Below are 14513 nucleotides of genomic sequence, written 5' to 3'. Positions count from 1 at the left end.
CTTTCAAGTCAATGTTTCTCTCTCTCTCTCTCTCTCTCCCTCTCCCTCCCTCGACTCTCTCTAAAAATCAGTGGGAAAAATATCTTCACTCCTTGGGTGAGAATTTAAAAAATAATAAAAATAAAAGGTAATCTAGCAAATGATTTGTCAGATTTGCTCATCATCCTAAATAACCTATTTTAGTTTTGTTGATTCTATTTTTTCTATTATCTATTTCATTAATTCCTGCTCTGATCTTTATTATTTCCTTTCTTCTGCTCGCTTTGTGTATAGTTTTGTTCTTTTCCCAGTTCTTCAAGGTGTTACATTTTAGATCTTTCATTTTTTATAGAGATAAATGTACCTTTTATGCAGCTTTTTTTGCATCCTATATATTTTGGTATGTTGTGTTTTTGTTTTCATTCATCTTAAAGTATTTTCTAATTTCCCTAATGATTTCTTCTTTGGTTAAGAGTGTATTGTTTAATTTTCACATATTGAAAATTATCCAGTTTTCCTTCTGTTATTAATTTCTAACTTCATCCTGTTGTGGTTGGAGAAGATATTTTGTATGATTTAAATAATTTAAAATGTACTGAACATTATTTATGGCCTAACATATGGTCCATGCTGGAAAATGTTCCATGTGCTCTTGAGAAGAATGTGCTGTTATGGGGTGGAGTATTCTGTATAAGTCTGTTAGGTCTCAGTAGTTTATAGTGTTGTTCAAGTCCTGTTTTTCCTTATTGATGTGTCTAGATGGTTTATCTGAAATTGAAATTATGTCAGTGTTGCCCTGTATGTTTTGAGGACTCTGCTCCTCATATCTGCTCATTGGTTCAGAGATTATATAAATACAAATGAGCACGGCCTTATCCCACCCCTACTCTACTTTCCTACTACTTAGCTTCTGCTATCAGGGAACAAGTTTGGACCATAAGTTCAATTTTGGACATTGTTTGAGGTCCTCATGAACAGCCAGGTGGAGATATACAGAAGGTAGTTGGAAATTATGAGCCCGGGGCTCAGGAAAGAGACCCACTGAGAAATACAGATTTATGATCATCAGCAAATAGGCTGCAATCAAACTGAGTGGATCAGCTTGACTGAGGAGACTATAAAACAGAAGCCCTTTATCTGATGGGCTTCAGGGGCACCGATGAATCCACTGAAATTTTGTGTAAATTTTGTGTATATATGTGTCTGTATTTCTGAGGTAGAGATCCACAGGTTTTATTGGATTCTCAAATAGGCCTGTAAACCTAAATATATTAAAAACCTAAGGAGGAGGGAGAAGACTAAAGATGCAACCTAAAGGGCACTATTTACCAAAATGTGCTACAATTAGAGACTGTGACGGGAAAGAGCATGGAATGTGTTAGCATTTCATTTCCAGTTTACCATCTGAGTCACAGCACCCATGAGCACATGATTTTTACTCAAAGCTGGGCAATATGTCCCCAAAATATGCTGTCTTAGACACCAGTACTTCTAGACTTGTACAAAATTGTACAAAAACCAGCACATATAGGCCTGGGGCTTTGGATTCTATATTCCCATACAAAAAAAAGGAATTTATTCCCACTTTCCACCCTATAAAGGGAACAATCTCGTCAGCTACCTTCTTTCTTTGGAGCCTATCTCATGTCATAGCTGACAATCAAAGATCACTTTTTAAGCATTACTTTATAAAACTTCATGATCATCAATGCTGTATATTTAAACATCTGTGTTTTTACAGGCAAAAAAAATTTTGAAAGCACACAGGATTTGGATTGCAAGAAGGCTATGAAATCCAAACCCACGAAACAAGAATGTCAGCTTGTATGCATTATCACAAAGTGCTCAAAAATGCAATTATAGTTCACACTTTATCTTTTTTCCCTCAAAATCATTTGTCACGTTAGAGATAGGAGGGCATGGGAAGGTTTTTCTTTTCAGTGTGCATTTTGAAGCCCTTTCAAAAGCCACAAATGTGTCTGAAACAAATTCTCTAGTCACATGGATTCAAGTCATAGCATTCTTCCCAAACTACCACTCAAGCAAGCCAAGAATAATCTAGCCAGCCAACTTGAATGTAGGAAAACTATAATGTCTACTGCCTGGGAAACCTCTAAATATCATTTACACATGCACATTGGTTTATAAAAACCATTTCAGTATTGTATAAAGGAAAAAGCTAGGAATTACCAATTACTAAGAGATTATCAAGCACTATGATGAGGGATACTAGATTGATATGTTACTCATCTTCAGCAGAATGTAGTTCCCAAAACTTTAACGCATATAAAACTTTTTAAAAAACTTAAGAGATAGTTCATAAAAAGATATATACATATAGGTTAAATTAGAAAATGTTCAATTACATTAATAAATGAAACCTATTAAAATTAGAAAAAATCTAAAATAAAATGATGTATATTATGCTGGTAGTTCAAAAGGTTTTTAAAAAATTATCAACATATATCAAACACCTTAAAAATATCAAGTACTTTGATCTGGTTTAATTCTACTCTCAGTCTCACCTAAAAAAACACACACAAAAAACTAAAATGTAGTATGTGTAAAGATGTTCATTGTAGCATGATTTGTCAAAGAGAAATTGTAAACAACAAAAGAAAAGTGGTAAAATGAATTCTAGAACATACACCAGAGAAACATTTTATTTGCTCATTCATTTATTTACTATGTTTCAGAAAGGACTTAAGGTGGCTCATTGTAATGATATATTACATAACCATGAAAATTTATGTTTAAAAAGCATATGCACAATGGGAAAATACTAATAAATATTAAGTGGAAAGGCTTGGATACAAAATCATGTGTATGCAAAGGTAAGCCTGCAAAATATGTAATCTTATCTCGTTTACCAACATGTACAGAAGGAAGGGAATCCATCAAAACAATAAGAATGGTATGTGTATGAGTGGTAATATAGCAGGATAATAATAAGATAGGAATATTCCTGAGCAAGTGAATGGAGAAACTGAGACAAGAAAATTAAACAAGGCCAAACAGTTTGGGCAACTTGCAGCCAGCTTGTAAAGTGCAAGATCTTATCTTCTCCAACCAAAGACAGTTGAGAGCAAATGGTCAATACCTCTCCTCCCTAACCAGAGAATACATAGCTTAAGTCAACCTGGTCTGAGAAAACAGAGAACAAAGATTGAATTAATACCATTTGTGCCAACTAAACTCAAGAACAAATATCACTTGGGGGATGTTAGGGCAGGAGGAGGGGAGGGAAGAAAAAGGGGATTTTATTTCACCCACTGAATAAAGAAGGCAGCAGTCTTGGGACTTGCCAAGATAAAACTACTAAATGTTCTTAGAAATTCTGGGAAAAGTCACAACAAAGTAAAAGGGGGACCTTGAAATCTAGTCTGTTGCCCAAGATATCTGGCAGAGGAACCTTGGAACCTGTAGACAGAAAAGTATAAAATGCTTAAACCTCCACCGGGGGCACTCAGACCAGCTGGGTTGCCCACTTGTGCTTTTGACAAGTGTATTTTTAAAATTTGCTTGCTTTGCTACAACATTGTGGTCTATCACTCATCTGAAATCTTTCTTATGAGATTGACTAGAGCTGAGGAGGGAACAGCCCTCCTCTGAGTCAGGGGGCCATCCAGTAACAGTAACATCATAGGTGAATTTTATTCTCTTATCTTTTATAAGTTTTATACACTGAGCTTATATTTTTATAGAAAAATGTTCATATATATGAAAAGTATAAAAAGAACAAAGATTATTTTACAAATAAAAAATTTGTCTGTATATATGATGGGTTACAAGAAGATAGCTCTTCCTACATAGCCATTGATGAACTGAAAAAGGAAAATGAAAATAATACTTAAGAGAAAAAAATCCACATTGGAAATTAACCTCATAAGATATAAATTTGTGCCCAGCTGGTGTTGCTCAGTGGTTGAGCATTGACTTATAAACCAAGAGGTCATGGTTTGAGTCCCGGTCAGGGCACATGCCCAGGTGGCCAGCTCAATCCCCAGAGGGGGTGTGTAGGAGGCAGCCGATCAATGATTCTCTCTCATCATTGATGTTTCTTTTTTCTTCTTTCATCATTGTTTCTATCTCTCCCTCTCCCTTCTTCTCTGAAATCAATAAAAATACTTAATATAAATTATATATATATATATATATATATATATATATATATATATAAATTTGTCAATTAAAGGTATCAAAAGAAAGAGAGAATAAATTATAGGTTGTGGGGAGGGGAGAGCACTGACATAAACAAAAGAATGCCAGAAAAAGGCAAGAAAGTTTAATCTTGAAATCAAATAATTTATCAGTGAACTTATGCTAACATGGTTTTCTCGTTTAAATTATAGTTTCAAATACATCTGAGACTGAAAGTAGAACTGTGATTGCCAGGGGCTGGAGGGAGGGAGAATAGGTAATGAGTATGTAGTTTCAGTTTGGAAAGATGAAAACAGTTCTGGAGATGGATAGTGAGGATATTGCACAACAATGCAAATGATGCTTTTCAGAGTCGCCACCAGGCCCTGGGAAGCCTCCCAGGCCCCATTTCCTGGAGGTTGGAGCGTGGCTGCGGACAGCTCCCTGGATCAGGCCTGATTTTCAGTGGTGCCCATGACACCAGCTTGTCAGTCACCGGGGCAGAGGCCTACCTGGTCCAACAGTTTTTTCAGGGCTGGGAGTTCCCAGAGCATCAAGAAAAAAAGCCCCCACCGCGGGGGCTGCCGTGATCCGTGCCCCACCAGCGGCTTGCTGGGTGACCTTAGGCAAACCCCTGGGCTTTACTGAGCTCACTATATCTAGGTGGCAAATGAACGGGGTTGGGTGAACATCTTTGAGATCCCAACCAATTCTGGCTTCCCAACTGCAGCTTCCATTCAATTGCCAGGCTCCCCAAAATCTTTTTGCACTGGGGCTTGGGACGTAGTGCAAACTTCCCACAAAAGTAATGCCTCAACGTGGGGGGTGAGTGGTTAGAAGAGGTTGGGAGGTCTCCCAGGGGAATGGGAAGAGGGCCCAAGGCCCAGCTGGCTCCATCTCTGAGAAGCCAAGAGAGGTCAATGGGGCATCAATTCTGAGCCTTGTTGTCCAGAGGGGATTTGACTGTGGCTCTGTCAGGGGCAGTCATTCCTATCCTCAGGCCCAAATCCGGCGGTTGGTCTCTCTCCAGGGCCATTTCTAGTGGATTCCAACCTTTCCGCCCTCCCACACTGGAGGTTTTCATTAACTGATTTTGTAGAAAGCAGAAAGAAAACCGCCTTCTCTCAAGCTCACACGCTTCCATCCCCAGCCCCAGATTTAAGGCCTACCCAGATGGTTTGGGACCCTGGTGTCCAAGAAAAAAGAAAGAAAAACTCATTTGAACCCTGTAAGACACAATTACCAGGCTGCAAAGCCACCAGAGTTCCTAGTAGGACTAGTGTATTAATGCCACTGAACTATCCTATATAATACGGAGGTAATATGCAAATTGACTATCACACTCTCACAAGATGGCTGCCTATGACCAGGCCGGCAGGGGGGTTAGTGAGGGATGATCAAACAACTGAACAGCAGGCTGCATGGGGTGGACCAGACCGGTGGGGGGCCTTGAGGGGCGACCAGGCCAGCAGGGGGGGGGGTGACCAGGGCCGGCAGAGGGGGTAGTTGGGGGTGTCCAGGACGGCGGGGGGGGGGGTAGTTGGGGGCGACTAGGCTGGCAGGGGGGCAGTTAGGGGCAACCAGGCTGGCAGGGAGGGGGCAGTTAGGGGTGACCTGGCCAGAAGCAGGGGGAAGTTAGGGGCGATCAGGCCAGCACGCAGAGGCAGTGAGGGGTGATCAGTCCAGCAGGGGGGGCAGTTAGGGGCGACCAGGCAGGCAGGCAGGTGAGTGATTAGGATCCAGCGGTCCAGGATTGTGAGAGGGATGTCCAACTGCCGATCAGGCCTCAACCGGCAGTTGGGACATCCCCTGAGAGGTCCCGGATTGGAGAAGGTGCAGGCTGGGCTGAGGGGACCCTGGCCCCTGTGCACGAATTTCATGCACCGGGCCTTTAGTCCTATATAATAAAAGCCTAATATGCAAATCGACCGATCGGCAGAATGACTGGTGGAACGACCGGTTGCTATGACATGCACTGACCACCAAGGGGCAGACGCTCAATGCAGAAGCTGCCCCCAGCCTGCAGGCCCGAGATCAGCCAAGGCAGGTGCCAGCAGGGCCCCCCTTTCACCCTGCCGGTCACCCCACAGAGGGAGGCGACCATGCTGGCAGCCAGAGGCAGGACCAGCGAGTGGGCAGCGCCAGGGCCAGCCAAGGCGGGTGCCACCAGGGGCTCCCCTGATCACCCTGCTGGTCGCCCCACAGATTGGCCCTGATTGCCGGCCAGGCCTAAGGACCCTACCCGTGCACCGGGCCTCTAGTACACTTACAATGTTAAATGGTAAAGTTAATGTTATGTGCAACATTTTGGTTTATAAGATATACATATTCAGATGACCAAAATATATTTCTCAGATATATTTGGTCTTCATCCACAGTTCCTGGCTCACAGCTCTCCAACTCCTTGGAATGTCCTAAGTGATGAGAGAGCAACCATGGTGTCTCTTGTTATGTTAATGAGGTGACTTCTGGAAACAACCCCAGGGTAGGGGCTGGTTGTCACTGGAAACCAACCATGTGGTTTGAGGTTTAGAACATTCAGTCCACCCCAATTTTCAGGGAGGGGAGAAGGGCTTGAGGCTGAATCAATGGACAGTGGTCAAAGACTTAGTCAATCATGACTATGTAATGACGCCTTCGTAAAAACCTGAAAGGACAGCTCTTAGACCCTTTTTGGAGAGCTTCCACCTACAGGAACCAGAATGCTACCATGTGCTGGTATCAGCCCCATAAGGCTAGAAGCTCTTTTATTCGGGACCCCCCACTACATACCTCTTTGTCTCACTATTGATTCCTATCCTTTAATGTCCTCAGTAATAAATCCATAATTTAAGTGAGTAAACGGGTTTTCTTGAGTTTTGTGAGCCATTCTACCAAATTAATTAAACCCAAGGAGGAGGGTCATGGGAACCTCTGATTTGTAGCTGTTCGGTACAACCTGGGCTGCAACTGGTATCTGAAGTGGAGGGTGGTCTTGTGGGAATGAGCCCTTTCCCTGTGGAATCTGATCTGTCTCTGGGTAAATGGTGCCAGAATTTAGTTGCATTCTTGGATACCCTGCTGGCGTCAGAGAATTGCTTGGTGATGTGGGGAAGCCTGTACACACAAGATGGAATTTGGTCTGAGAATCCTTTCATTATGTATATTTTACCACAATTTTAAAAAAGAATACATTAAGGTCTGATTTGAAGTAGATTCAACTGATAAGGTATATATTCAGATTACCTCTTGAGTTTTCAGCTTTTCTGAAACAATATTTCATAAAGTTGTGAGCATAATTTTTTAATAGGAAAATTTATAATTATACTTTAACAGCAACTTTTTCTTAATTAGAGGGGTAATTTATTGCATGATTAATAATTCTTCTAATGTAGCCTATGTTTAGTTTTCAAGTATGAAGAAATCATGCCTCATCTATACAAAGGTTTAAAAGTAAAGTAGTCATTAGATTCAAAGAAAAAAGAAACTAGAATTAAGTGAGGTTGCTAGTAATTTTGGTATTTATGCAAATTTGTGGTAAATCAGCTATGAGTATAAATCTCCCCAACAGTAAGCACCATCCTAGAAATTGTGCAAAATATATTTAAAAATTGTCCCCATAGTTCCTGGGAAGAGCCACAGTTTTCCTTAAAATGCAGTGGAAGACATATGGTAATAAAGCATTCTACAAATAGAATTTTTCTACTTTAAAATAATTTTCTAATCACAAAAAGCAAGAAAAAAAATAAAACTTTTCAGGATTCAAATACCATATCCAGTTTTCTCAATTCACTTTAAAAATCTCACTTACCCTTCTAGTGTTTTCAAGGATCTTGGGATCAGGTTTTCCGTAGTTGGGTGGATTGGCATATGGGTCATATCCAAGTTTGGCAAGCATGGGTGCAATCACTGCCATGTCTTGTAAAACGTCTGGAGGTATTTTCCCAACCCATTTTGATAGAGCTGCTACATTGACTGGCTTGATGACTTGGTCTGTTGATCTCTCCACTCTGGAAACAATAGAATATGAATAAATATTTATTTAAAATACAAAAAAACAGTATTCAAAGACCACTGAAAATTATTTTTGATAACTTTAAAAATGTTAAGTGTCTTCATTATAATGTGGGCACTGACCAGGCTTAACAGTATTTACCAGAAATTGTTTAATATGCTAAATTTGACAGTAATTATTGGCAATCTCAGATTTCTAGAAATAGGAAAAAGGATGAGCTGATACCATCTGCACAAAATGTGCAGACATTTTAATTACAATGTTCAGAAAAAAATACAATTGCTTAGAAAAACAGCTAGTCGACTTAGTCGAAATGCACCAAAAAGAAAAAAGACAGGACTGATGAATGACTAGATGGACAGACATGTGATAAAGCAAATATAGCAAAATCTTAATTGTATAAATGTAAAATCTTAATTGTGTAAGATAGTGGGTATAATTCTTTCCATTCTTTGTACATTTGAAAATTTTCATAATAAAACAGTGGAGAGAACCATGATTCACTAAGAATACATAATATTCATGTGTTCTATTTTTCTGTTGACTTCCTGAAGAACTCTACTTTCCAAGGAAGAAAAAGAGGTGCTGTTTCTGACTTTTAATATTACAAAATAAATGTGTTCTACCTCTTAACCTAGAAACCTACTTTAAGCTTATATTGACTATATTCACAATATTTTACTAAAGAACTCATAATCTAAGGAAAAATATAATATAAAATGACATCTAGATACAAATTGGTTCTGAATTAGCAGATTTTGGCCAAATGACTAAAACAAAAGTGCTTAAGAGAGTTACATACCATAACATAAGTCATTCAAACATGGTATTCAAACAAAGGTAACAACCCTTTTTCTTTAAGTATGTGGCCTTTCACTGCAGATAATCACTATCTGATGAGGAATCCCTCAAAGGGGCTCCCTGCCTAAAAAGACAAGAGAAAATGAAATTATTCTTCCCTGGTGTAGGGAGTGGCTATAGGGTTAAGCCTTGGACTGACCTGTTGGCAAAGCCACAAACAAGTCCCAGCTTAGAGGGCACAGCTCTCTCAGCATAATTAGACTTGATCTTATGATGCTCCCTAGATCTTATCTAGGTAGCTAATGGGCTGTGGGAGATGCAGCAAGTGCTGCCAAAACAAGTGAAACTCACAAGAACATTGTAACTATGGTGACCACTACCTTGTTTACCTCTGGCTATAAAATAAAGGCTCAGCTTGCCTCTGGATTTCTCTCTGTGGCCTCAGCCAGGCACAGGAAGATCCACCTAGACCCAGCTTATTCTCTTTGTCTGTCTTTTCTACATCCTTCACCGCTCCCCCTCAGGCTCACCGAACCCTTGGCTGTGCTGGCACGGCACACCCTGGGATTCTGTGAGGCCACTAGCTCCAGGTTTTTTTCCTGCCTCAATAACCAATTCTTTTTTCCTCACTTAAAAATTTATCCCCGACTCCACTTAACCCACAGCTCTCTTCACTCTACACATTTCTCCTAGATGGGTTCACCTCTAATGATACTTGCTTGATCCTTTTCTCTCCTTTTTTTTTTCTTTTTTTGAAGTGGAGGGAGGTGTAAGAGAGAGAGAGAGAATTGATGTGAGAGAGAAATATCAATCAGTTGCCTCCCCCATGTGGCCTGACCAGTAATCGAACCCATCACCTTTTGGTGTTCAAGACAACTCTCCAATCAACTGAGCCAGGGCATTTGCTTGACTTTCTTTACCTGCATGGAGAACATCCTGGCACTAACCAGTTTGGCTCAGTTGGTTGGGCGCAGTCCCATGCACCAAAGGGTTGCTGCTTGGATTTCTGGTCAGGCTCATGCCTGGATTACTACAAAAGCCTCGTAATTTCCCTGCATTTAAATAGTTGGCTTTCAGGCCCAACTACCTAACAGTCCACCAGAATATAAGGAAAGTCTATGTCTTATTAATCTCTCTATCACCAGCACTAGCACATGAACATAAAATCGGTACTCAAAAAATATTTGTTAAATAAATAACAAAAAAACTTTTCATGGAATAAAAAACCTACAAATTTAGTTTGTACAAACATGATCAAGAGAAGTCAAGGATCATACCTTTATAAGGAGATCAACTGACACAAGATGAAATAACTAGAGAATATTCAGGTACAAACTGCATATTTACTGTGGATGTATTAGGAATGTTAGAGAATGAGAGCCATGTCTGCAGAAATAAACATCTCCAGCATAAAAAAGGTTTTATAGTAAACAAAGAAAAACATTTTCTGTTCATTCTATGTCAGGTACTTTGCATATGATATCTCATTTAAACCTTAAAACAACCTTAAGAGAAAGATATTATCAGTCCTCAGTTTTCAAATGTGTAAACTGGGACCTAGAGACAGTTAAATGAGTTGCCCAGAATCACAGAGTCTAGAAATAATGAAGTTAGAATTGGAATCCATATCTATCTGACTCCAAAGTCCCCAGTTTCTCTATTGCCATATTATTGATTATCTTAATTTTTACATTTTATGCCTCCCTGAAAATCTTGGCCTTTTGCCCTGAGTAGAGTGAGCAAGTTGGTTTGCCACAATGGCAGGATCATACAGATGAACTATACATATAATCCGTATATATCGTGCTGTGCTGATACTGTTTAACAGCCTGCTCTCCATGGAAGAAAAGGCCAGGATTTGTTGCATTTACTGATGACTATAGTGGAAAAACTCCCACCAAATGGCTGATTTCAACCTACCAACATGAAGTCACCAACTGCAGAGTTCAGAATAGATGCACAAAATGAGCTTTCTGCAGCTGGGGCAAGCCAGCTCCAGCAGACCACTGGATATCTACAGGGCCACAGTCTCTTGTCCTAATTTGTGAAACCCAAAAAGCTCTAAGAACTAAACATATTCCTGTAACTCATTTAGTAGCAAAACAGGACTTGAACTTATCAGAATCTATGTATAGGCTTTATTCTACTTGATATAAACACTCACACTCTTTGATGAAATATTAATGTGTTTGATTACAGAGTGTTGAGCCAAAACCAACAAAATCCTATATAATAAAAGGGTAACATGCAAATTGACCCTAACGGTGGAATGACTGGGAATGACGGGCTGCTATGATGTGCACTGACCACCAGGGGGCAGACGCTCAATGCAGGAGCTGCCCCCTGGTGGTCAGTGCACTCCCACAGGGGGAGCTCCGCTCAGCCACAAGCCAGGCTGATGGCTGTGAGCGCAGCAGCAGTGGCAAAAGCCCCTCCCACCTCCGCGGCAGCTCTAAGGCTGTCTGTGGGGAGCGAGCCTAAGCTGCAGTCGAACATCCCCCAAGGGCTCCTGGGCTGCCAGAGGGATGTCTGACTGCCAGCTTAGAACTGATACCCTGGGGAGCAGGTCTAAGCTGGCAGGTGGACACCCCCGAGGGCTCCCTGACTGCGAGAGGGCACAGGCTGGGCTGAGGCACCCCCCTCCAAGTGCACGAATTTTCATGCACCAGGCCTCTAGTATCTATAATAGTAAAAGTGTAATATGCTAATTAGACCAGACAGCCAAATGACCTTCCAGACAACCTTCCGGATGAAGCCAGGGCTGCGAGGGCTGAGGCAAGCCACTGCAGCTACGAGGGCCAAGCCCCTTGCATGAATTTTGTGCATCAGGCCTCCAGTGTTATATAATGTGTTATGTAAACACAAGAGGCCCAGTGCACAAAATTCGTGCATTCCAGGGGGTGAGGGTCCCTCAGTCTGGCCTGTGCCCTCTCACAGTCCAAGAGCCCTCAGGGGATGTCCAACTGACAGCTTAGGCCCGTTCCCCGGATATTATTAGCACTGCTGCGGAGGCGGAGAGGCTCCCGCCACCACCGCTAAACTTGCCAGCCGTGAGCCTGGCTTCTGGCTGACTGGCGCTCCCCCTGTGGGAGCGCACTGACCACCAGGGGCAGCTCCTGCGTTGAGCATCTGCCCCCCTGGTGGTCAGTGCACGTCATAGCAACTGGTCAACCAGTCAACTGTCTGCCCCTGGTGGTCAGTACACATCATAGTGAGAGGTTGAGCAGCCTTAGCATATCATTAGCATATTATACTTTGATTGGTTGAACGGCCAACCGGACACTTAGCATATTAGGCTTTTATTATATAGGATATGATCTTTGTAAAATCCAGAACTTTCTGAATTCTGAAACATATCTGTGTTAGGCAATGGAGCCACACATAAGGTCTTGTATGCCATGACTGGGAAGTTGGCTTTATCTTGACAATGTTGGGGGATGATAGAAGGGTTTAATTATAAGAGTGATGTGGTAGAATATCAGCATTCAGTGCTAATAACTACGGGAAGAGTCCACTGAAAGATGGGACAACCAGGATCAGGAAAAACAATACAGATGTTCAAGTATATATTGGATGAGTTGAGAAATTATTAAAGTTTCAACTAGAGCAAATGAAACAGAGCTGGAAGAAAGAAAATATCTATAAATTTTTAAAAGAGATATTTATAAGACTTACTGGCCAATTAGATATGGGGGGAAGTAGGGAAAGGAGTCTAGATGAACTCAGATTTGACTTTAAGGACTGAATGGATGGTGTTATCATTCATTATAATAGAGAACATGGAGGAAAAACATAACGTTGCTTTGTTTGTTTCAGGTGTAGGGAACAAAAAAAAAGAGGTAAATTGATAGTAGTCAGAAAGTTATCAAAGGTGTAAAGAAAAATCAGAGACTGGAATGTAGCATGTGCTCAGTAAGAAATAGCTATTATTATTTTTTTCATCCAGATTATAGCACTGGCTCATAAGTAAAGTGAAAGCCACTATTTACCATTAGGATTGAAGAAATAATTTAAAATAAAGTCCAACCATCTCTTGTCTGAAAGAGATAGAACTCTAAAATAAAAGAATTTGGAAAGCTTTGTTATATAACCAGAGTCACAAGATCCACTAGCAGCAAATGCAGTTACTATGGACTCCTTAGGGGAAGAACTTGGAAGCCTATTGCATATCAGTCAGGTGCTTCTCATTAAGACAGTAGTAATGACATTTTATATTTATTGAGCATAAAAATCAAATTAATCATTTTTTGAATACCCACTATGTGTCAGATCAAGTGTTAGATACTAAAGATGCAAAGATGACTGACTAGGCCACAGCCCTCCTCTCAAGAAGATCAGAATCCAGTACGAGAGATAACATAGAAGCATGATTAATATACAGCATGATAAATGTAATGACAAAGGTTAGAAACCATATCATTGGAATGCAGGTGACAGAAGTAGACTAATTCTTCTCTTGGGTGAGGACACATGAGTCAGGGTAAATTACCAAGTAGTTAATGCAAGAGTTAGCATTGTATGGGTTACAGGCCAAATCTAGTCCCACTGCCTGTCTGGCCTTTGAGCTAAGAATGGCCTTTACATTTTTAAGTAGTTTTTTTTAATAAAAAGAGTAATATTTCGTAACACATGAATCACATAATATCAAATTTCAATGTCATAAAGTTTTATTGGAACACAGTCACACTCATTTGTTTATATACTGTCTATGGCTGCTCTTGTCTGCAATGACAGAGTTGAGTAGTTGAGAGAAAGACCCTATAGTTCCCAAAACTTAAAAGATTTACTATTTAGCCTTGTACAGAAAAAAAGGTGTCAACCCTGATCTAAGCCTGTATCTTAAGGGCATGTAGGATCTAGTGAAGGGGGTAAGGGTCTCAGGAGATGTCCTTCCTCACAGAAGAACCCAATCAACTTTTGCATACATGAGAGAACCTGTGAGTTTAGAGAATGGCACATGAGGAGAGTAAAGGATGTACTGAGGCTACTTTGGTGAGGAGTGTGAGGGGGGAAAGTGTTTACTTTGCACTTATCAGGTTCAAGAAAGGTATCTGTTGATCTATAAGGATGGATAAGTAAAATAAAATGAAATAGAAAATAAAAAGCAATCCTCCAGGAGGTCATTGTCTGTTGGTGAACCACAGGAACTTTCCCACTCTTTTTAAAAAATATGTTTTTATTGATTTTAGAGAGAGAGGGAGAGCAATAGAGAGATAGAAACATCTCTCTTCCATCGGCTGCCTCCTGCATGCCCCTAATGGGGATCAAGCCCGCAATCCCAGGCTTGTGCCCTGACTGGGAATAGAACTGCAGACCTCTTGGTTCATGGGTTGACACTCAACCACTGAGCCACACGGTTGGGCCAAACTTTCTACTCTTAAGAGCTGAGTTCCAAATCAACTCTTTGGGCTCACCTTTCCTCTCTTCCCATGGGTTCTAGTTATTTAGCTTGGCTTTTTCTAAGAGGAAGCAAGGTGTAGCAGGGATAATACAGACCTGGAAGTTGGGCCTGTGTGATCTCACTTTGTGATCTAAGAAAACTGATCCTCAGAGACTGGGGATATGGACCACTAGCAGGTAGGACACAGTTTCAAAAAGA

At 40.8% G+C, this 14513-nt stretch overlaps 1 protein-coding gene across 3 annotated transcripts in view; it reads right to left on the bottom strand.

Moving 5' to 3' along the window:
* The window catches only part of TPST1 (tyrosylprotein sulfotransferase 1), a 114603-nt gene that overhangs the window by 14547 nt on the left and 85543 nt on the right, over positions 1-14513 (bottom strand). For all 3 annotated transcript variants that reach the window (XM_023753442.1, XM_023753443.1, XM_006088218.3), the window contains exon 3: positions 7910-8108. In XM_023753442.1, coding sequence (XP_023609210.1) covers positions 7910-8108 — 199 coding nt within the window. The remainder of the gene's footprint in view (positions 1-7909; positions 8109-14513) is intronic.

The sequence above is a fragment of the Myotis lucifugus genome, unplaced genomic scaffold, assembly GCF_000147115.1.
Source record: "Myotis lucifugus unplaced genomic scaffold, Myoluc2.0 scaffold_45, whole genome shotgun sequence".
NCBI lineage: Eukaryota > Metazoa > Chordata > Mammalia > Chiroptera > Vespertilionidae > Myotis > Myotis lucifugus.
Note: the sequence above shows the minus strand (reverse complement) of the source record. Positions and strands in the feature narration are given on the sequence as shown.